This window comes from Gobio gobio (assembly GCF_949357685.1).
Source record: "Gobio gobio genome assembly, chromosome: 3".
NCBI classification, from domain to species: Eukaryota; Metazoa; Chordata; class Actinopteri; order Cypriniformes; family Gobionidae; genus Gobio; species Gobio gobio.
In genome coordinates, this window is record NC_137099.1 from 13,060,984 (window position 1) to 13,086,997 (window position 26,014).

Consider the following 26,014-nt stretch of genomic DNA (forward strand, 5'->3'; position numbering starts at 1 on the left):
TCTGTTCACACCTTCTGACATCATGTCCGCGTTATCCATGGTTTCTGCTTTTACTGCCGTAGAAACCATGGCAACACAGTGAGTCTCATGAAAAAATTTGGTGTGGAAGTAGTAGTTTCTAGCACACCACTCTGTTGTTTATTTCACATAGACCACAATTATTTGTTATCACTTGCAGTAGGTTCTGTCACAGAAACGTAAACATAGGGGTGAATCAAAAGACCCAAGAAGAGTTTTGGACAAGAGAAGAAATAAAACAAGGATCAATATTAGTGTGGGATTTCCAAGATGGAGAGAGCTTTGTGACAAACTTTGACTAAATAGAGACGCCGATCTTGCATGTGTTTTATTAGATAGGTGAGCCACTGTATAGATAACTCTATAGACAGAAAACAAATCATTGTTATATACCTCAACAGGGTTAGTCTTATTGTTTGAAAGTCTTGTGTTGTTAATTTACCGCAAGTAACATGTACAGTATATGTATTTACTGATACAGATATTCTTAATGATTAGTAATGAATTTTCGCTGATGTAACTAGACATACAGTAGTATTGCACTTGGTTTGTGCTTAGGTAATTAACACTGTTTAAAAAGTCTATGGCAGTGTAATTAAGTGTTATACATAAATAGTACGTCAGCCTTTTTGCAAATGCTATGGCTAAATTCAAATGTAACTTTAATTTGATTGTTTTGACACGTAAAACTGCACTGCGTTACCGCACCATTTAATTTGATGAATAAAGTGACATGTATGAGTAGTAATTTAGCATTAAACATTACGTTACCTGCAGCTAATTTATTAGAATGAAATAAAATCGTGTGCTCAAACGTAACGGTTATAAAACTTTATTTCATTACCTCATCCATGAACATGATTTGTAAATCCCGTCGGATTGATTTCCATCTGCTGTGGAGGTGAAGACGACAACTCCCATCATTCCTCGCTTCTTCACAGCGCCATCAAGCTACGCCTTTGTTATTGTTTTGAATATGTGTCCTCTAGCCGCGAAAATTACTTACTGTGCCTTTAAAACTGCATGCGTACTGATAACAACGGAAAAATGCTGTTTAAAGTAGTTTTAGACAGCACGCCAAACTGTTGTTGCTGCTTGAAATGTCATGTCAGCTTCCCATGTAACAACATAATGTGTCAAGGTTACCCATGTATGTGCTCTGTACTCTTTGCGCAATAGTAAAATGTGTGCCGTCATGTGCATGCTCGTCTATAAGCTCCGATAACACGATCGGCTCACACCCTGTTCTAGCCCCGCTGCAGTGAGAAATGATTAGTGTCACACTTTTCACACAATCACTGTAGGGTTTTAATGTGAGTGTGTGTCTTCACACACACTGCAGGGCACTGTCAAAACACACAGCATCCAACACACCTCAGAGAAATAACAACTCATTAAAAGAACGCATGAGTGAGCAAATGATTACGAAAACGAGTGTGTGAAGCACCGAGATAGAATAGGAGAACATGTAAAGCTAATTAGAGAAAGAGAGCAAAGACAGAGAATAGATTACTGTACAAAAAAGCAAGCAAATTATATATGCTAATAGCCAAAATAGAGAGAGAAATGAAAAAGGGCAACAACCAGCATAATCGAATTGGATGGAGACACATGTGCACTCTTCTTCAACTTAATACTGGAAATAATTTCGCAATAAATCAGTTATGAAACCATTGCGTTAATAAGGGCTATTTTGATTCTTTATGACTAAGTAAAGCATGTTTGAAGTCATGTGCATGAAAAACCCCAAGATGTGAAAAGGGAAGTACAAATGAAATGTTCTTTTCTCTAATAGCAAAGTCCAGTGCATTTTCAGTCACAGTCACAAAAAGGCTTTGAGCTAGTAAACAGTATATCGATTTCTTATGGTTCCTGAATCCCCTTACAGGCAAAGCTAACAGAAAAAAAATGAAGATTCGGGGGGATATAAAGATTAAAGGCTCTTTATCTTACCTTCTCCCATTCCCTCTGTGTGTTCAGAACAATGACAATCAGTTTGGGATTGACTTGGTAGCCATCGTCCATGAATGAATGATCTTTACCCCCTAGACTGACTCCCATCATATATCTGCAACACACATAGACACAAAAACCCCAAACAGTTTAAACTCAACAAGCGTATTAAATGCTTAAAGGTTTACTTGTTATATTGCGTTCAGACCTAATTGTTTGGGGGGGGGGGGGGGGCATGCAAGTCATTTAATGAAATAAATTAAAAGCTCAAAGGTAAACAATATAAATAACATCTTATTGAATGGCATTTGGCGTCTTATCTATTTTACGAAGATATTACATTACCTTTGTGATCTTAAATAACTTGGACAAATCAATCTATCCCAGTTCCAAGGTTTTGTAGCCAAAGTCCCATATTCAACGAGCAAGCACACACATAAACAAATGCCTTCAAATGAAGGCATTTGAAACAAATGAAGTCTTCCAAATGCATTTAGACCTCCAACTAATTCATTTTAAATAGACAAATTATGCATTGTTTTTGTTCTATGCTGTTTCAAAGCATTAAAACTATAAATTATTTTAATGTGAAATTAATGTAAAAGTATTCACAAAAAAAGCCCACAACAACAACAATAAAGTATTCAATCTCCACAATTTATTATTTTGTTGAACCACTCTTTGCTCCAAAGACAAACACTTTTTGGGGTTGTGTTTGTAAAAGCTTCCCACACTCTGCAGGTGCTAATTTGCCATTTAATTGAATTCTGGCAGAATTTCTTGTTCAGGTTAATATGATGATGCTTATGCCGTTTGCAAATTTAGTTTGACATAGTAGGAAAATCACCTTTATGTTCTTAAACCTAATATTTTTTTTGTGATCAACGACTGGCTTTTTTGCATAAAAAGGTTCTCTAACAGTGTTACCCTACAGCTTTGTACTGAATAAGTAACACATTTATTCACTCATAAATTTCCTCTGCACGGACTACTTTCAGGGTGCTTCTTGACAGGAGCCAAAGACTTTATATACACAAAGATGGTGCACTCACATTACTTATGAATTGGAGAAATTGCAACGTGCAATATGGCGTAATAAGTCCCGCCTTCTAAATATAAGAGTCAATCGCTAACTGGTAAAGTCGTCGCATCACTGCAGCCACCGTTAAAAGCTCTGATATAATTAGTCAGTGTTCTGAGACACGCATTTAGGACTACACATGCACATTGGCTGGTCTAGTCTGAAAACCTGCGCCGTGTGAACGCAACTGGCCTGGACTAGTTGTCTGTCACATCATACAATCTGAGAAATCCGCTCTGCGCTGCACAATGTGTTGCAGGGTTTCATGTGTGGTTTCGGTAACTTACAGTGATGGAGATTTGTCATCTGAAGGTTTTAGATCCAGTCACTGTTAATAAAGATTTTACAGATGAACTTGCGTCACAAATGGAATCTTGTTATATTAGAAGTGATAAGAATTTTTTAGTTTTATGGATGTCGCCATCTTTGATATTACGTTGGTCACTGTGTCACTATGTTACTACTAAGAGAATATGGGCTTGACTCAGAGGTGTGGACTCGAGTCATGTGACTTGGACTCGAGTCAGACTCGAGTCATGAATTTGATGACTTCAGACTCGACTCGACAAAATGTACAAAGACTTGCAACTCGACTTGGACTTGAACATCAGTGACTCGTGACTTCACTTGGACTTGCGCCTTTTGACTCGAGAAGACTTGCTACTTCCCATGAAAACCTGTGGGGGAAAAAAATGTTCACACGGCCGCGCCACTCAGTGTATCTGCATCTGTGAAAAAAATGTGCATCACCTGTATGCATGCAGAGAGCGCGCGCTGCCTGCACGACATCCAATCACTGTAGTCCCACGTTGGTTTCTCTCTCTCTCTCTCTCTCTCTCTCTCTCTCTCTCTCTCTCTCTAGGGCCCTATGATTTCCGCGATCGCGGAATCTATTGTTAACGCGGAATTTCCCGCAATTTTACATATTTGGAATGAAATGCGGTTTTGAGAGGGAGAAGAACGAATGGGCTTTGGGTGCTCGAGCCCCTGCCCTTTTTCAAAATGAATCAAAAGTGCCCCTCTCAGACAAATATCAATGATAATATCGTGGTCAATAAAACTAAATAAATGTGATTATTATAACATGACAATGTATACAATAGTAACGAACGGCTCAAAAGTCGGACAATTTCTGTTGAGGCGTTGCCATAACGCGTTGCTATGGGTTGCGTGCGTTTAGATTGACTGCTGATTTTCCACTGCTCAGAAACGGCTCTCGAGCCAAATATGGTCCTTTCAGAGAGTGTGTGGCCTTACGGAAAAAAGTAAAAAAAAAATATTTTTTTTTTCATCCATAATCAGAGCTAATGTGTTGATTTAATTACAAATCTATATATTATATATTTTAAAGTATTACACAATTCACCAATGCCCGTTTGTCATGTATATACACCAACCAATCGTGATCTGGCAAAGCAAGTTCAAATTCCATTGGGCGATGTGAAGTGGATCGGTAATTTTCTGTTCTTATTCATAAATCGGTTGAACATTACATGGACACACGAACTAACGTTTGTGGAATGATTTCCTGCGGTTTGTCTCATTTGATAAATTGCATCACTGACAAAATGGATTTTAACTGACAACAAACAAATCACTGCACATGCACAAAACCATGCAGCAGCAGCAAAAGTCGCATTAATGGTAAGTAGTGTTAAATTCATTTGTATTTATGTATATTGATGCACTGTTTACTATTTCATGAAACTATCAAAGTTAACAAAACCCAAGTGCCACCGTCATCTACAGGCCTATTATGAGAAGTATAGGCTGGTGAAATGGTTACGTGAAAGGACTTTATTAGGCCTATATTACCAGTTTTTAATATTATGCAGCATTATGATTTATGAAAGAAGTCTCATGTTCATCAAGCCTGCATTTATTTGATAAAAAACAGCAATATTGTGTGAAATATTATTAAAATAATGGTTTTCTATTTTTAAATAATTTAAAATATAATTTATTCCTGTGATCACAGCTGGATTTTCAGCATCATTACTCCACTCTTCAGTGTCACATGATCATTCAGAAATCATTCTAATATGAGGATTTAATGTCAATGATGGAAACTGTGATACCCTTTTCAAGATTCTTTGATTGATAAAAAGTTAAAAAGAACATTGTAATAATATTTCACAATATTAGGCTACTGTTTTTTCTGTATTTTTGATTAAATAAATGCAGGCTTGATGAGCATAAGGATATATATATATATATATATATATATATATATATATATATATATATATATATATATATATATATATATATATATATATATATATATATATATATTGTGACGAGTCCACCCAGAGGAATCAGCGTCGCCCTGGCAACAACACACCTGCACGTCATCACCATGGGCTGAACGGTCACAGCTGCACCTCATCAGCCCGGAGGCATTTAAGCAGCTATGGATGAGCAGACAGACAGACTCTGGTCTCGAGCTGAATGTACTGCTGGACTAACCTCTCTCTTTATTGTTCTCCTAGAAAGCAGGGAGTGACCGACAGCCCACTTCACAGGAGCACGTTGTGACACCCACTTTTCACCAGGATTGAGCACCACTGAGCACGAGGATTCACCAGCCACCACGCACCGGCTCACTGACTGTTTTCACCCTTATCACGAGCACTGTAAATAAAATCCACCCTCCGGGGCCTTTTGCACTCAACCTGCCTTGTCGTGTGATTCCTCACCCCGTGACATTGGTGGAGAATGCGGGCACTCCCATCCCATGGCAGGTCACCTCGGGGCAGCTAACACACGCCCAACGGATCCGTGACCGGTTCCACTGGCCGGGACTGGAGGCCGAGGTGAAGAGGTTCTGCCAGGCCTGCCCGACCTGCCAAGTTACGTCGCCCAGGACTCCTCCCCCCAGCCCACTCATTCCGCTGCCCATCATCGAGGTGCCCTTCGAGCGGATTGGGATGGACATAGTGGGGCCGTTGCCAAAGTCTGCCCGTGGCCACGAACACATCCTGGTCATCGTTGACTATGCCACCCGGTACCCCGAAGCGATTCCCCTCCGCAAGGCCACCGCGAAGAACATCGCCCAGGAGCTGTTCCTGCTGGCCAGCCGGGTTGGCATACCAGCGGAGATACTGACTGACCAGGGTACCCCGTTCATGTCCCGGCTAATGGCATATCTCTGCAGGCTGCTGCGGGTGAAGCAGTTGAGGACCACAGTCTATCAACCACAGACGGACGGGCTTGTAGAAAGTTTCAACCAGACCCTCAAGCAGATGCTGAGACGTGTGGCGGCGGAGGATAAGCGGGATTGGGACCTCATGATTCCTTATGTGCTCTTCGGGATCCGCGAAGTACCCCAGGCCTCAACTGGCTTCACCCCCTTTGAGCTTCTGTTCGGCCGCCAACCACGAGGGCTCCTGGACATCGCCCGAGAAGCTTGGGAGCAGCAGCCTGCCCCTCATCGCACCCTCATCGAGCACGTCCGCCAGATGAGGGAACGGATCGACCGGGTGATGCCATTAGTCCGGGAACACCTCAGCAAGGCTCAACAGGCGCAGCAACGCCGGTACGACCGGGCAGCCCAACCACGGGAGTTCCAGCCGGGAGACCACGTCATGGTCCTGGTCCCCAGCTCTGCCTGCAAGTTCCTGGCCACCTGGAGAGGACCCTATACAGTGATCGAAAGGATTGGGCCAGTCACGTATCGTCTGAGGCAGCCGGGACGACGTCAGGCAGAGCAACTCTACCACATCAACCTCCTGAAGAAGTGGGTGGGGACCCGGGACCAAGTAGCGGCCTTAAGTATCACCGATCCCGTGGTTGTAGACGTCAACCCCCATCTTTCGGCTGCCCAGAAGGCGGAGCTGCAGCACCTGGTCAGTCAGTTCCAGGATGTGTTCTCGACCCAGCCCGGGCAGACCAACGTGGTACAACACGACGTCCAAACACCGCCAGGAGTCATCGTCCGGCAACGGCCCTACCGTGTCCCGGAGGCTCGTCGGCAGGCTATTGAGGAAGAGATCCAACAAATGCTGAAGTTGGGGGTAATCGAACCATCCCGGAGCCCGTGGTCCAGCCCCATCGTGATGGTCCCAAAGCCGGATGGCACCCTCCGCTTTTGCAACGACTTCTGACGCCTGAACGAAGTCTCCGAATTCGACGGGTACCCCATGCCTCGGGTCGACGAGCTACTGGATCGGTTGGGAAGGGCCCGGTACATCAGCACCTTGGACCTCACCAAAGGCTATTGGCAGGTACCACTCTCTGAATCCGCTAAACCCAAGACTGCTTTCTCGACCCCCAGTGGCCACTGGCAGTACCGGACCCTTCCCTTCGGCCTGCACGGGGCCCCCGCGACCTTCCAGAGGATGATGAACATCATCCTACGGCCCCACCAGGACTACGCGGCGGCCTACATCGATGATGTCGTCATCCATTCCGAGGCATGGGGAGACCACCTGGAACGTCTGCGGAGGGTGCTTTCGGAGCTCCGGTGGGCTGGACTCACTGCCAACCCCCGTAAGTGTCACCTAGCCCTCTCCAAGGCCAAGTACCTGGGTTTCCGAGTCGGGAGGGGCCTCATCCAGCCCCAGGAGAAGAAAGTCGAGGCCATCCACTCCGCCCCGAGACCGCAGACGAAGACCCAGGTACGGGCCTTTTTGGGGTTGGCAGGGTATTACCGGAGTTTTATCCCCAACTTCTCCTCTCTAGCCGCCCCCTGACAGACCTGACCAGGAAGGCGCAGCCGGAGAAAGTCTGCTGGACCCCAGCCCTCGAGGAGGCTTTCGCCCGGGTCAAGACAGCCCTGACGTCGTCGCCGGTACTCCGCGGTCCAGACTTCGGTTGCCCCTTCCTGCTGCAGACGGATGCTTCCGACACAGGACTGGGAGCCGTCCTGTCCCAAATCCAGGAAGGCGAGGAGCATCCGATCGTCTACATCAGCAGGAAGCTGTCCCCGGCTGAGACGATGTACGCCGCCGTCGAGAGGGAGGCCCTGGCCATCAAGTGGGCAGTCCTGGAGCTGAGGTACTATCTGCTAGGCCGCAAGTTCACCCTGGTCACCAACCATGCGCCCCTTCAGTGGATGGCCCGCGCCAAGGACACCAACGCCAGGGTGACTCGCTGGTTCCTAGCGCTCCAGGACTTCCACTTTGAGGTACGTCATCGGGCCGGGGCCGCCAACGCGAACGCCGACGGCCTCTCAAGGATATGGACAGCTTATGCAGGTCTGTCAGGGGTCATTCCCCACCCTTCCTTTGTTTCACCCCTACTGTCTCCATATGTTCGCAGGACCAGAACGACGCTTAGGGGGGGGGGGATGTGACGAGTCCACCCAGAGGAATCAGCGTCGCCCTGGCAACAACACACCTACACGTCATCACCATGGGCTGATCGGTCACAGCTGCACCTCATCAGCCCGGAGGCATATAAGCAGCTATGGATGAGCAGACAGACAGACTCTGGTCTCAAGATGAATGTACTGCTGGACTAACCTCTCTCTTTATTGTTCTCCTAGAAAGCAGCGAGTGACCGACAGCCCACTTCACAGGAGCACGTTGTGACACCCACTTTTCACCAGGATTGAGCACCACTGAGCACGAGGATTCACCAGCCACCACGCACCGGCTCACTGACTGTTTTCACCCTTATCACGAGCACTGTAAATAAAATCCAATATATATATATATATATATATTGCCCCTTTTTTGCATTTGAGCCCCTGCCCCTGAAGAACTCTCTGCACGGCCCTGCTGATAATGTCTGTCATTAATGTTCAAAGAACAACGGGAACAGAAAAGATTGTAGCTTTCAATGATGATTAATCTATATTTCATTTATTATTTATGCAGTTAAGAAAGGTGTTGATAACTTTATTCAATTTCTGTGTAGACTATGTCTGACAGGGAAGGCCAGGTAAATATAACATTTATTATAATGGGTTTATGTAAAGATTGTTTTAAGTTCAATTAAATTAAAAGTTGTTATTTTTTTAAAGCCTAATAAATGTTGAAATTGGTAGCTTTCAGTTATACTGTAATGTAACGTCATCAATGTTTCATATAGACATTAATATCAGTGATACTGGCCTTCATTCATAAAAAGATGCCATTACAACACATATTTAAAATATACTGTCTTTAAGTTGTTTCTAAATTCATTTAGAGAGTAACTGAAATTATTACAATATCAAAATATTAATAACTCCAATGTTTTTAATTGCAATTAATCATGATTAATTACAGAAAAATGCGATTAATTCGTTTTTTTTTTTAAATGATCAATTCACAGCACTTATATTTTGTTGTGACTTGAAGTACTTAGAGTGCAGTGTTATGTTGCATCATGCTGTATTTGTCCTGAAAAGTAAATGTTTGTTACCTCAATAAATTTCAGGTCATTCTTATTTTATGTTTTATGTACTATTATATTAACATTAAAAACACACTATTTTTACAACTAAAATAACATTTAAGGGTAAAAAAAACTGAATTCCCAAAAATTCAAACGGAAAAAAAAGGAATTAGCAAAAATTTAAACGGAAAAAACAGAATTTGGGAAAAAATAAAAGGAATTTGGGAAGAAATTTGATTAATGTCATTGTATAAAAAGAGGTTTAAATAAATACAAATCTTACAGACATGCATGATTTGTATACATTTTATTTCTGTGGTAAGAGGACTTGAAATGACTCGAAACTAAAATGGTAGGACTTTGGACTCGACTTGAGACTTGTTGGCTTTGACTTTTGACTCGACTTGGGACTTGCCTCATCTTTGACTCGACTTGACACGGGACTCGAGGGCAAAGACTTGAGACTTACTTGTGACTTGCATAACAATGACTTTGTCCCACCTCTGGTCTAATAATACGGTTCATGGATTCTCGTCTATGGAATGCGGCACTTCCTGTATTTTGCCAGTTACTCGACATGGGTAAATTGCAAAGTCGAATGGAATTGAGGAATCGTGACAGCCCTACTATTTATTCATTAAAATCCCTAAAATGTTAGACACTAATGAAAACATTACCTAAAAAACACCTTATTCTAAAATCTGACAAATTGGTTACTTTTGCAACATCATCCACCCATATGGCGCGATGATAATGCTTGACTGCCCATTCAATCTTTTACTTTGTTCTCAACTGCTGAACTCTGTAACTCTTTCAAAGTGATCACTGGCCTCTCTCACAAATCCACTTATTTGTGCAGAGTTTTGAGGAATGACCTTTTCTAGATGGCGTCTGGGGGGCTTGTGGTAGTTTCCACTTCTTCATAATTGAACCAACACCGCTGGGACATCCAACGATTTGGACATTGTTTTCCAACCTTTTCCTAAAGCATTTGTCAAACATTATCTCTGACATATTTAGAATGCTCTTTAGTCTTCATTTTCACAGCTGTCCTTTCGATTAACAACCTGAATAATTATCCCGTAACCGTGACAATTTAGTTTATCTAGGAAAAGGTTATAATGACTCACAGGTATAATCCAATTGAACCTGTTTAAATCCTCATTCAGGAAATTTGTTTAAACTTTAATGGAGGCTGTCAAGTGATTAAATATTATTATTTTTCATTAAATTCATTTAATACTCAAACAAACTGCAATGTATTAACTAAAAAATGTTACAATAAGGTTTCACTAATTAACACAAACTAATGCACTGCACTTCTTCAACATGTATTAATCTTTGTTCATGTTAATTTCAACATTTACTAATACATTATTCAAATCAAAAGTTGTATTTGTTAATTGAATGCACTGTGAACTAACAAGAACAAACAATGAACAGCTGCATTTTTATTAACTAACGTTAACAAAGATTAACAAATACAGTAACAAATGTATTGTTCATGGTTAGTTCATGTTAGTTAATACCTTATCTAATGTTAACAAATAAGACCTTATTGTAAATTGTTACCATTAAAATTGTTTTAGCAACTGAAATAAAATAAAATATAAATGTTAGATGAACATTTTAAAAACAAAAATTTGAATTGTTGCCGTATCAAATCGCTTATTTACATAAGGTGAAGTACTAAAAAGTGAAATAAAAATATATAGAAATATTAGCAAAAAATAATACAAATTACAAAAGCACGTAAATAACTAAAACAAACCAATTCAAATGAACACTGAAAATATAAAAGCGCCTTCAAAACATCAATAAACACCACAATGTTATATAAATAATACTAAATAAGGGTTACTTCAGGCAAAAATACAAATTCTGTCATTGATTCCTCACCCTCATGTCATTCCAAACCCGTAAGACCTTCGTTCATCTTCAGAACACAAATTAAGATATTTTTTATGAAATCCGAGAGCTCTCTGACCCCTTCATAGACAGCAATTTAATTATCATTTTCAAGGTCCAGAAAGGTAGTAAAAGCAGCGTTAAAATAGCCCATGTGACTACAGTGGTTCAACATTAATTTTATGAAGCGACGAGAATACTTTTTGTGCGCAAAAACAAACAAAAATAATGTATTTATTCAACAATTTAGTTCTGGCCTGTGCCAGTGTCCTACGCAGTTTACGTCCCGAAGATGAACTCAGGTCTTACGGATTTGGAACGACATGAGGGTGAGTAATTAGTGACAGAATTTTCATTTTTGGGTGAACTATCCTCTTAACACTGGATGATATAATATCTGGATAATTTAAAGTCATAATGTGTAGCGTATGGGTCAGGGAACACGATTAAAAACGATTCCTTTCTCAATGCATTGTTTTTTAAAATGATTAATTGTACTAAATTGGCAACCATATAATTTTTGTGAATTTACAGCATCTCCAACCTATTGGACAATGAATACACATTTTATAAAGGAACAATGTCATATTGATTCATTTAAAAGTAAGAATGTCACAGATACTATATCATTACAATGATTTGTAATGAAGTAAAAAGACGGTTCGGTTTGAGAGCTTGATCTCTCAAAAAAAGTATGCTATTTACTTACCCTCATGCCGCTCCACCTGTATAATGTTCTTTCTTCCGTGGAAAACAAAAGGAAATTAAAATATTGACATCTGCCCTAAATCTCCTGGAAAAACAATAAGCATCTTTTCAATTAAATGTTGATCCAGTTCACAAAACTAGTCTGACTCAGCAGTTGACAGGAGGGGAAGATTATCATTACACACAAAGCTAACATATGGCTTCAGAAAACTTGGAATACAAGTTGTATGGAATACTATAATACTTGAACAGTGCTTTTACATCCTTTAAAGCTTGAACGCTTCAGTCCCCATTCACTGTAAAGACATGGAAATGAGCGAGCAGTCCCGTTATTCAAAACATCTCCATCTGTGTCACATGGACGATGGTCCCGCGGGTTTGGCTCGACATGAGGCCGAGTAAATAATGACAGAATTTACATTTTTGGGTGAAGTAATCCTTGAAAGGTCTGAATACTTTCACACTTACCCTGTTAAATCACACACACTCCACTGAACAACAGAAGCTCGGTACTGTATCTCTGCCTTCTCCATGTAACTCACAATAAAGCTTAGCTCAGCTGTGCACTACTCAGATGGCACAAACATACACATACTCTCTTCAGAATTTAATTAAGAATTAAGAAAAAGGAACATAACTAGGATATGAGGTTTAGCTTCAGGCAGAAATGAAAAGAACGGGGTCAGAGCTACACCTGCTACTCAAACACAGCTTCTGCTGTGCGTGCTTGTTTGTAAGTGTCTTATTCTTATATTAGAGATTTCCACAGCACAAATTGAAAATTGATTTTTGTCATAGCTGTCACATAGTATTGCCTTAAATAAATACATCATTCTGTGCATCTAATCTCACTGATTAAGAAATAGAGACGGGGTAATGTAATAGACTCTACGCAAGGTGACCTTTATTTTCCATAGTCTTCTGGAAATTATCCAAAGCTTACAACTAATTATGTTACTGAGAGTAGGTGGTTTATGAAATGTCATTTCGAATGGCTTTCTGTACACAGAGCCTCTTTATGCATGATCTCAATTAACAGTGAAATGTTAGTCCGAGATTAGAGGTAGTTAAATGCATATTAGGTGATGATGGTTCCACATGGAGTCACAATTGCAATTAATCTTTCTCTGGTCAGGTCTTTGTTAGTGCTGTGCTAATCGTGACAAATTATTGCAAAAGACTGCAGTATATTAAGGCTTTGTACAAGTATTACACAGGGGTGTCAAATAAAATACATTTACAATAAATATTTCTGATAAAGTAAAATATATTGCAAATATATTACGTCCACAACGTTGTTATTTTTTGGAAACCAGCCAAGCTGAATATATTTATTGTATTTTTATTATGCATTAGTAATACATCTCTGTGCTCTATTATTTCACACATCATTTTAAAGGGTTAGTTGACCCAAAAATTAAAATTAGCCCATGATTTACTCACCCTCAAACCATCCTAGGTGTATATGACGAATAAAATTGGAGTTATATTAAAAAAGTCAGACTCTTCCAAGCTTTATAATGGCAGTGAATTGTTGCTCTGTTTTTGAAGTCCACAAAAGTGCATCTAACCATCATATAACTGCTCCACACGGCTCCGGGAGGTAAATAAAGGCCTTCTGAAGCGAAGCAATGCATTTGTGTAAGAAAAATATCCGTATTTAAAACTTTATAAAGTTAAATATCTAGCTTCCGACAGATCGCCTTCCGTATTCAACTTACGGAAAAAGTATAGTGCCTCTCGCAGTTCAAAATGCTTACGCTACATCTGACGACATTACACACCAGTTACGTTTTTTTCCGATCTGGTGGAATCTAGATATGTTACTTTATAAAGTTTTAAATATGGATATTTTTCCTACACAAACGCATCGCTTCGCTTCAGAAGGCCTTTATTACCCCCCCAGGACTTTTTTAATATAACAACTATTGTATTCGTCTGAAAGAAGGATGTCATATCCACCAAGGATGACTTGAGGGTGAGTAAATCATGGGGTAATTTTGCATTTTTGGGTGAACTAACCCTTTCAGGCAGGTCAATTAAAGGGACAGTTGACCCAAAAATGAAAATTATCCCATGATTTACTCACCGGAAGCTAGATATTTTACTTTAGAAGATGTTAAATATGGATATTTTTCTTACACAAACCCATTGATTCGCTTCAGAAGGCCTTTATTGACCCCCAGAGCCATGTGGATTACTTTTAGAATGGATGGATACACTTTTTTGGGCTTCAATTTTTGGGATGCCATTTACTGCCATTATAATGCTTGGAAGAGCCAGGACATAGTTTAATAATATGCCTATTGTGTTTGTCTGAGAGAAGAATGTCATATACATCTAGGAATGCTTGAGTGGAGTAAATCATGGGCTAATTTTCATTTTTGGGTGAACTATCCCTTTAAACCCATACGCCTTTATTCACATGAAAGAAAACCTTTGAATTTCTGTGTGTAATTCTTGATAGTTTTTCAACATATTCTTCAATCTCTCATTCTCTTAGAAAAAGAGCAAGTGGTTAATCTCTTCAGTTTCATGGCATGTCATTGACTTAAGTAACACTGCAGCACTCTTTGTTCACACTGCATATTACACCTTTTAAATTTAAATCATGGTTATTGCAAATAACTGTGATCAGGCATTTATGTAATAATCATGACAGACCAATCACAAACAAGGAATTAAAACCTAGAAACAACCATAATTACCCTAGCAACCGCATGCGCTAAAACTCATGAGAATTCTTCAGATCAAAAACAACAAGAAATGCTGAATTATTAACTGAATAACAGAGACCTTTAAATGGCATTTCGCTAGCACAGACTATGTAAGCGAACACAGGTTTGTCACTAATAATACACGGGCTGACATATCCAATGCAACCAAAGAACTGGCCCAGTAGTTATTATGTTGTTTTGTGTGCTGAAAGACAATAAATAGGAGGTCAACAACGAGGGAAAGCTACAACATAATGCTTCACAATCGATTTTCAGAGATCTTGCCTTGCCTACAAGCGAAGCAAGTAAACAAGGCCAGAATCAAAGGACAGCAAGCGCAGAGGAAAACGTCTGATGGAAAACAGATCGGTGCTCCCATAATACAGCACTGCTACCGCTAAGGTGTTTAATGTTTTAACAGCATATCAGGTGTGGAAAATACCCCCAGATGAAGTTGACTTTAAATCTGTACAGTGAGAAATACAGTATGTGTGACTACATTAAACCTGAGCGAGGGGGAAAAAAACAAAACAAAAACAAAAAGTGGTGCTCAAGATGAGCAGATGATAATCGATGCCATTTACAGTTAATGTGTCAGACTGTGAATAATTTGGATTAAAGGAGTTGCCACAACTCTGGCAAAACAAAAGGCAGACACTTTTGCCTTAGGCTGTGAAATCACTCAAGCGCTTAAAACATGAGACTTGTCAGCCTCATGGCAGCGTCTTCTGTGTAAAGGTGATAATGTTGCAGGAGGTGCTTATGAAAGGAGTTGTTGTGTTTATGCTTGAGCAGATACAGCAGGTCTGGGTTGGGCTCACAACAAACAGTGAGATAAACACAAACACAGACAGAGTTTACAGAACTCTCCAACTTACTAAAGTTTACCCAATATAACTAGGAATGCATGATATAATGGAGACCTATACAAAAGAACAGCCAATATCTGATTATTTAGAACATATGGCTAAATTGCTATAACTTTTATTGCACAAAAACTGTAATTAAATCACATGTAATCACATTCAAAAATCAAAGCCCTCCCAAAAAACTAGAACCTTAGATTACTTAATAATTATGGTTAGAGGTTAGGGAGGTAAATTTACACAAATTCCCATGATCGATCATCGTTTAAATAAAATTAACTATTAACCTTAATAGTGTAATATGCGTCTACTGCAGTGGCATATAGCCAACAGCATGACAGGGTGTGCAAATGCTGCTCAAAATGCCATTTTAAGTATAAAATAGGGTTTTTAGTCTAAATAAAAGGCTAGTAGGATTTTAAAATGAGTCGTTGTGATTGATCATTTAATTCAATTATTTATTTAATAATCAAATATAACGACTAATACAATGCCGCCTCAGATGCGCACTCTGGCAACAGGTGCATGTGAGCTTATTTCATATTCCTTGCATCTATGTGAGAAAATAGGTTGTTTTATTATTATAAGCGCGTTATTTTCCTCCCAAATGTGCATAGGATACTGTGCAAATAACGGAACATCTCAAGAATTCGAAAAAGCGCACTTTTACTCATGAATGTCCATAAAGTGTTACAGCCTACTTCAGCATTCTTGAAATTGATACGTACGTGCCTCACATGAATAACATGTGCAGAAGCTTAATGTAAAAGCTGAGTTACCTCTTGACGGTATGTTGTAGTCTGGCTGAATGAAACTCAGTCATTTGCAATCATTTTACACAGTCGTTCTGTTATTCCTTCTGCCTTTTGAGCTCCAGTCATTTTCCTGGCTAAAACAGAGGATATTGTTGGCTGTGTAGACTCATATCCTGTTACGGACTTTTTCAAATGATACATGCAGTGTTGTATTTTAACCCTTAAATGCATACCTCAGGTCTTTAGCGACCCGGGACATCATTCACTACTCTCCTCCTCATTCATTTTTTAAAGTTAGACATCAACTTTCTTAGTATTCCTCAATAAATTCATTATAAACAATATAACAAGAAAAAAAAAAAATATATAAAATAATGCCTGTTTTTCCATTAATTTTTTGTAAAAATTGTATAGGGTCGCTAACGACCCGAGGTGTGTAAGATTGTACCAATATTTTCTTAATGCACAATAATAATTTACTATTTAATGACGGAATAAGTGCAATTCACCTTTATTCCACAAGGTGGCAATGTCTGATACACAATGATGAAGTGACGTTTCACTCATAGTTACTGCTGACTGAAAACAAAACAATAAGTATAATCTGCTAAACTTGAAATGGCTCAGCGATTTACAGCAGAGCAAGTACTGAACACAATCAAATATTAGTGCCACTGTCACTTGATGGTGGATCTGGTGAAGAAGCTGTCAGTGATCAAAATATTGATTTTGAAGATGTTGAAAGTGATTGTTCTGAGAATATGTTTGAGATCGCGAATATGAGCCAGATGCTGAATGTACTGGGAAATGAGCGCTGACGAGGACAGAGATGATGGTATAAAACATCTGCTCAAACTGAACCCTTCCAAGCTCCAAAAGGTAACGAAATATGCTTTATTGTATTCTTCTGTAATTGTTACACTAATATCAGGAGAGTTTTATATTATCGCGGCAGGTTGAGATCCATCCGTGTGTGATATAGATCCGGGTCGCTAAAGACCCGAATATGTAAGAACGATTGGCGAGACAGTCATGCATTTAAGGGTTAACACACAGTCACAATGTTTGCAATTGACATTATCGCCCTTTAACGTAAAATAGTCCAAACATAACTCCAGCACACTTGCTAAATTTTTCCTTGTGTCTGCTTTACGTGATTCGCGGTTGAGCAGTCCAAATACGCATGACCTTGCTTAATAAATCACTAAGTTTTATCGATTAAATTATTTTGTGTGATTTAAAGGGCTCGTTCGTAATATGCGCCTTTAGGCGGGTGCACAGTGCGCGCACACTCACATTTTAAAATATGAAATATAAAAGGATTCATCTCTGGAGAAGCGTTCAGTCTTTCCGCTCGCAAATTCCGCCATATAAATAGCAAATCCGCCATGGCTCGTGCACAACTGGCTTTTAAAGGGAATGGGAGATGAGTTTCTGATTGGTTTATTGCAAGTTACGCCCAAAAGACACCCATGACTCATTAACGGTGTAATGAACTCGCTTTTTAAATTTTTTTATACTGTTGTCTGAGGTCAACTAATGACATTTGCGTGGTTTTTACATTCAAAAACATCATAATGAATAAGTAATAGGTTATTTTCTGCCTTGGTTTTGAGGCTCTCTGAAAAACGGTCGGTTTTGATGGGCGAGCCGCACTGAAGACATGGAAGTAAACGCCCATGGCTAGGATTGGATAAGATTTGCATATTTAATGAGCTTCAGCTCCCCTGTCAGTGACAGCGTGTGGCAAACGGCAACCGGAATGAATCGCCCAGCCCACAGCCAGGGCTCGTAAAATGTCTTTATCAAACAAACACAATGATTCATCTCGCATCCACCCGCAATTGATTGGAATGTTATTTTTGTATCATTTCGCCCAATCATTAGTGAATATAACCGCGAACCGTACACACACACACACACACACACACATGTGCGCAAGAAAGGAATGTTATTTCACTACAGCCCGGTCAGGCTGGTGATAGCCCGTCTGAAAAATACATAGCCCCGGGACTTTGGGCTTTGTGAGCTGGCGTTACAAGTCTGAGTCTGATCACGAATGAATCAATAACACCTTCTCCAGCCTCCAGGTATGTAATCAATAGATATCAAACGATCTGTAACAATGCAATACTATCACATATAAAAAACATGTTTTACTCACATAAGTGTCACATAAGATTCCTGTCGGATCCAATATAGAAGGCACAGCATTGTGTTTTAATCTCAATATGTCTGCAAATCCAGTCTCCACCTACAATCGATTCCGTGGTGAAATGAAGCAAACAAACGCAATGGCTTGCGCATGTGAGCTGGAATCGGCATCTTTTAGCTCCATGAGCCGGTGGGCGGGCTTGAGGCGGTGCTTCTGTGTCCTATTGCGTCAATGGTCGACATATTCTGAGATCTCTCGTTTTCTGGGCCTGGTGCCTATAAAAGCTTTTCTTTGACTAACAAGGATGTTTTCAGCTCTGAAACTTACAGGATATTCTTATATCACGATGAACTTTTATATACCAAAGGCTCAAAGGAAAGTTGATTTCTCAATTCATCACCCCTTTAAGAGAATAGGTAAACCCTTTTAGGCCATGCGCCTGGCGCGCAGACCATTTTTTCCGTCGTTAAACTAGCAAAAGTGGATTCGGACACGCCCTAAGTGCACCTGTGCCGAGCTCTTCAGACAATGTGCTAAGACTGTTAAAATAGGGCCCATTGTCTGGAAACGAAGGTGAAGGAATGCTGCCTGACCAACCAAATTCGAGAACTGAAACGAATTGTTTTATATAATTTATTAACATTTTATATAATTTTTTATAACAACGGCACTTATTTTCTTATGTGATATTGCTCAAATATAATTTCAGCCATAGCATAAAAATAATGTCCATCTGTATTGGCCAAAGGTTCTACAGTATATCAGTGTATTTCTACTTACTACATACGACAGTATGTTATAAAGGGACTAATTGATGCCATTACCATACGAGGGCAGCTGGATGTATACATATGCATGTGCGTGATGGAATTAACAGACTTAATTAAGACAACACATACAGTACATTTGTCAGAAACGGGTTTAGCCCCTGGGCAGACAGAAGGACAAGGGCCAGAACTACACCTGCTACTCAGAAGCTGTATTTTGGGTTTGTGTGTATATATGTACTATATGTATGATTGCCTTAAGATAGACGGCCAACTGTTCTATATTTTTCCAACTTTCACTGACATCTTACCGAACATTACACCAGCGTTTTCGATTACAACACCAAGTCTAATTCTCTATATAAAGACCATTCAGTTACATAAAATACCCCTGTTCACATTATGTGTACACTTGGCTATAACAAGTATCACAACACATCTACCCATCTTTCTTGGAGGCATTTCGAAGGTTAATTCTAGCTCTGTGGATGGTGGCGTCATACAAAATGTTCCCACATTGAAGAGTCTGCAGTGTCCCAGATACAGACAGCCTTAGCAACGAGGGAGAGATCAAAAGGAACACCTACTCGGAGCAGACGGATACCAACGCTGCAAACAGCTACTGATGGTAACCCATGGCAACTCCTGATAACTGTGCATTCTGGAAAAAAAACTGCCACAGCAAGTGCCTTCGCAATCTATACTAACAGTAGATTTTGTTTCCAACTACCATGTGCGATACGGGCATCTTCATGGCCAATGTAGACATCACAGCGATGCCCTTGCAGCTCAGAACGGAACTGAAAACCAATCCAATCATTGAGATATAAAAGGATTTGGGCAGGAGGAATTAAATGGGATCCAAAATAGCAATCTTTGTGCTTCCTTAAATATCCAGCACCTCTCAAATGGAGCAAGAAAATGTGTTGCCTGAAAAAACTCCTTGTTTGTTACTGCTTAGTAAGCTGAGACTCAGAAATAAAAAAATATTTAGAGACCTAAAAGATGAGAAAAATTATGAAATTCAAGCAACAGTGCATACTGGGTATCTGCAGAGTTTCAATTTTAATCAAATTTAAAGCTTCTTGAGACCTTTTTTAATGGCCTGCACAAATAAAACCAATATGTTTGATTCTAGTGATGTCAATTTAAATGTATTACCATAATATATCGTTGGTTAAATGAATGATTTAACCTCTTAAATTCGGAGCATGGGGCACTTCTAAGTTATCATGTTACGTAACAACTTGCTTAACCAACTCAAAATAGGTGTTGTTTTAAAGCTTAGAAGCTTGGCTTTACAGTGAATATAGGGAATAACAAGTGCTTTTAAAACTGCTGACATACTAGAAGTGCTCTATTTTCATAGCGTGAAAAATAACTGCTGTAAAATCATAGTACATGACAGATAGACTTGTATCATGTATCATTGAAAAGGTCTCAACCAGCAGAATACAGCAGTTAGAGACGCATGGTCACTAAGCTCTGACCCAAATTTGTAGGAATTTTAACCAGGCAAATTTATGTCTCAAAAAATGTTAGAATGGAGCAACTGCAGTCATCAAAAATATAGAAAATAACACAAAAAATAAAGTAAAAATAAATGGTATTTGTGTTAAGGTTATGGAAACTACAGTTTCCATGGTAAATGTACAATACTAACATGAACTGTTAATAAAACTTAAGTACACTCAAGTCAAGTCAACTTTATTTATATAGCGCTTTTAACAATGTAGATTGTTTCAAAGCAGCTTTACAGTGTTAAACAGGAAAATAATGCAGCATAATTTTATTCGGCTGTATAGCCATTCTGGAAAAAACGCTGATGTCATCAGTTCATTTCAATTATCATACAGTGACAGTGTGGGCTTTAGATCAATAATTAGATCAGTAATTTAGTTTATATGGTTAATTTCAGGGCTTAAAAACAGAAAAAAATATCAATCGGTTCACTCCGAGCAGAATCTATATTATAGCGTTTCCGTTTTTGCGTTCCTCAATAAACATTACTGTTCCGAAAACGGTTTGATTTGAAAAAATACCGGTTAATAACGTTATTTTAATTTAGCCTATAGCCTACTTTAAACAAATATGTATAAATAGACTTATTTTTCACTCAATAATAATATAACGCATGGTAATTAAACTTGAATATTTATTTCATAACATTTTTAAAACCACAACAGAAATACATGCATTAATTACAAAGCATAAACAGCGGACCTGTTTTAATGGAGCGTTAGACAATCTAAAGTGGCCTCTTATGCCTAATTCTTTTCAGAAGAGTGATAACATTCTTTGTACATAACTTTTTTTCAACACGACTTGTTTTAAAAATTGCATGAATAAAGAATAAATAAACTGGATAACCATTGCTCTTTTAATGCACCGTCAACTGGTAATTTCAAAGCAAACACTGCGCAACACGTCCTTGCATCACATAATCAAATTCAGTCAGCTAATAAAGCTTGATCATTTAATGCAATATAACATAATACGAAGCATCAACCGTCTTTATAGAAAACATTGACCTGTCCTGTATTGGCAATCTGAAAGACTATAGGAAAAATGTTTGATAGATGCTAGTAGCCTACTTGGATAGGCTTAAACGGAATCCATAAACTAGCCTAAATCAGTCTATTTGAGCTTAAAGTCCGAACTGCTTATTTAAACGTTCGAAAAGAATGTCCTCGAATACCTGCACATTCATTGTAGACCTCAGCGGGGAAAGAAATGTACTTGAGGCATGTAAATGCGCGCTCTACACTAACTTGCGTACCGGTAGATTCATAGATGATGATGCACGGGCATTTCACTCACGCTTGATCCGTCAACGTCACATGCTGTACTACTCAATTCATGATTGGTCACTGCCAAATTAAAATATTAAAAGAACGATAAAATAACGTTATTAACCGGTTAATGGTCATTTCAAATTAACGTTTCTGTTCAGAACGATTCAAATAGATTTTGATTTCGTTTTCGTTTTTGTTCCTCTTAAAATTTCGTTCGTTTCCGGTTTTCGTTTTCGTTCCTTGAACCGGTTCAGAGCCCTGGTTAATTTAGTTTATTAATTTATTTCGATGTTTAGTTGAAAAATTGAGTGTCCCCAACTGAGCACGCCAAGCCAGAGGCAACAGTGGCAAGGAAACCAAAACCCCATTAGGTGACCAAATGGAGAAAAATAAACCTTGGGAGAAACCAGGCTCAGTTGGGGTGCCAGTTCTCCTCTGACCAATTAACAAACAGCGTATGATTATTATTATTATTATTCTAGCAGCTTTACAGGTCAGAGGTCATAATAGATCGGAATATTCGAGGGACCGGAGGCAACATGCTGGAGACGGGTTTATTGAGGATGATGTTGATTAAATAATTATTAAAGTGCAATATTCGAATGATCGGAGGCAACTCCCTGGAGACGGGTTTATTGAGGATGACACTGATTCTGATGAATAGAATGAACATCATACATGTATGCAAATCCTTCCCAGCTAACACACAACGTACTAGTTACGTAATTTATTGGTATTGGTAATTTCATGATTAACAACGTAACTACAATGTTGCATGCTCGTAATTTCATTTGTTCTTTATATATACACACATTTTTCCTGAATGCGGAAGTCTCGCCCGTCTCATAGCTCTCATAATTATCCTATTATTACCTTTTCAGGTGTGTATCTAGTCAAATTAGCATATCTTCTGAGCTGATAATGTAATGTTAAACCTATGAAAATGGTTTAAAAAAAAGCACATGGCTCCATACTACCACCATGTGTCGCAATGATCGTCTTTTATCAGTGCTTCAAAGTTTAATGAGTGCATAGATGACATGAAGCAGCCCGAAGTTAGCTACATTGAAAACGGAAGGGCACTCATATCCTACATACAGCTCCCCATTGGTTGAAGTTCGGGAGGTTTTGTCCTCAAAATAATACATATATACCGTTTATTGAGAGTATTATTGTGGCATTATTGTGGCAGTCAACAAAAGCACAGTTTAGCCCTGTGCTCATTTTATTTTTTTATTTCAAAAAGTTTCAGTTTAATTAATTCAGTGTGGTTTAAATAATGGGTTCCTGTGGAGAATGGAAGAGGACAGCCTCCAAAAGGAAGTTAGAATCCATCATGGCAGCGCTCATAGTTTGCTCAGGAAAAAGGTGGATAGTGAAGTGAAATAAATTCCGCAGTTGAAGTGTGTGCACTGCAAGAACAGTAATGTCTGACAGGAAAGGAATGTTTGTTTTTCTAAGGTGAGACTGAGAGACTTTATTTTGTAATAATTTATGAAAATAACATTAGAATAATGACACTGATATATAGCCTGACAACATCTCATCTGACTGCAGATACTGAATCTCAAGCACACTTTACCTAAACTGCATCCGACAAAAGAGTCAACAGCTTTCACGCACGTATTTCAAAATAAAAGTCTTGCATCAGAAAAATGTGTCGTTTCTTCAACTACACACTCTGCGACCCACTGGTCTTGCGACCCACTTTTGGACTAGACTATTAGCAGTGATTCACAATGATATCCGCTGTCCAACACAATATACAAAGGTCCTCCATATAGTCTAAAATATTTCTGATATGCTGCTTGTTTTCAAACTTTTTATTAACAGTAACTAAGAGTCTTGATATATTACATTAAATGAACCATGATACATTTTAGAAGCTGTGATATTTAGTTATTGGTTACAGATAGTTTTTTTTTAGCATTTTAATTTAGATTAGCGATAGATTATTTTAATATATTATTCATAATTATTATTATACTTCATTAATCATGGGGAAGACTGCTGACTTGACAGTTGTCCAAAAGACAACCATTGACACCTTGCACAAGGAAGGCAAGACACAAAAGTTCATTGCAAAAGAGGCTGGCCGTTCACAGAGCTCTGTGTCCAAGCACATTAATAGAGAGGCGAAAGGAAGGAAAAGATGTGGTAGAAAAAAAGTGTACAAGCAATAAGGATAACCGCACCCTAGAGAGGATTGTGAAACAAAACCCATTCAAAAATGTGGGGGAGATTCACAAAGAGTGGACTGCAGCACAGACGTATACAAGACATGGGTTTCAGCTGTCGCATTCCTTGTGTCAAGCCACTCTTGAACAACAGACAGTGTCAGAAGTGTCTCGCCTGGACTAAAGACAAAAAGGACTGGACTGCTGCTGAGTGGTCCAAAGTTATGTTCTCTGATGAAAGTAAATGTTGCATTTTCTTTGAAAATCAGGGTCCCAGAGTCTGGAGGAAGAGAGGAGAGGCACACTATCCACGTTGCTTGAGGTCCAGTGTAAAGTTTCCACAGTCAGTGATGGTTTGGGGTGCCATGTCATCTGCTGGTGTTGGTCCACTGTGTTTTCTGAGGTTCAAGGTCAAAGCAGCCGTATAACAGGAAGTTTTAGAGCACTTCATGCTTCCTGCTGCTGACCAACTTTATGGAGATGCAGATTTCATTTTCCAACAGGACTTGGCACCTGCACACAGTGCCAAAGCAACCAGTACCTGGTTTAAGGACCATGGTATTCCTGTTCTTAATTGGCCAGCAAACTCGCCTGACCTTAACCCCATAGAAAAATCTATGGGGTATTGTGAAGAGGAAGATGCGATATGCCAGACCCAACAATGCAGAAGAGCTGAAGGCCACTATCAGAGCAACCTGGGCTCTCATAACACCTGAGCAGTGCCACAGACTGATCGACTCCATGCCACGTCACATTGCTGCAGTAATTCAGGCAAAAGGAGCCCCAACTAAGTATTGAGTGCTGTCCATGCTCATACTTTTCATGTTCATACTTTTCAGTTGGGCAAGATTTCTAAAAATCCTTTCTTTGTATTGGTCTTAAGTAATATTAAAATTTTCTGAGATACTGAATCTCAGATTTTCCTTTGTTGTCAGTTATAATCATCAAAATGAAAAGAAATAAACATTTGAAATATATCAGTCTGTGTGTAATGAATGAATATAATATACAAGTTTCACTTATTGAATGGAATTAGTGAAATAAATCAACTTTTTGATGATATTCTAATTATATGACCAGCACCTGTACATTCAAAACGTTCTTCTCAAGTAACTTCCAGTTAAAGGCCCAACCACTTCCGGTTTTCATTGATTACAGATATGAGTGATTTTGAGATTGTAACAGATACAGATACAAATATTGGCTCCACTGCACACCCTGACTTTCAAGTTATCCCGAGGGCCCCTATAGTGAGCCCCGACCCCCCTGTGAGAACAACTGACCGGGAGACCTACTACAAAATCAGTGAACTAAAATAAATGCCATGGGCTGTTTCTTTTTATTGACCTTCATGTTTTGCTGGCTCTAGCACACACTACAAGACTTGCTTGCCACCCTATTATGTTTTAAGTCCCAGATCATCACAGATGCTTGTAGCGTGTGCACTTGTGACAGACTCAGAGTAGTCACAAACTTTTTAGAAATCAAGCCACATGGTCAGATATGTGCATTGGTGCGTCTCTGAGAAGCAATGACCAACAGCCAATAAGATTTCCAGAAGAATGAGCAGCAATGACCAACAGCCAATAAGATTTCCAGGAGAAAGAGCGCTAGAGGAAGCCAGAAAAACATAAGAAACATCAAAGTGGCAGCTAGCTACTGCCCACGTCTGCTCCACCACTGTCTCATCCATATTGTTTGGCTCTTTTTTCCCCATTCTGTGCAGATGTTGTCAAGAATGGACTTACTATGGGTAACCATGAGCACGAATTTGTGCCTTGCGAAGGGTG

At 39.5% G+C, this 26,014-nt stretch overlaps 1 protein-coding gene across 1 annotated transcript in view; it reads right to left on the reverse strand.

Moving 5' to 3' along the window:
* The window catches only part of grin2ab (glutamate receptor, ionotropic, N-methyl D-aspartate 2A, b), a gene marked incomplete at its 5' end in the record, with an annotated part of 58,517 nt that overhangs the window by 21,628 nt on the left and 10,875 nt on the right, over positions 1 to 26,014 (reverse strand). The window contains one exon of the mRNA XM_079811977.1: positions 1,972 to 2,086. Within this exon, the coding sequence (XP_079668103.1) occupies positions 1,972 to 2,086 (115 nt within the window). The remainder of the gene's footprint in view (positions 1 to 1,971; positions 2,087 to 26,014) is intronic.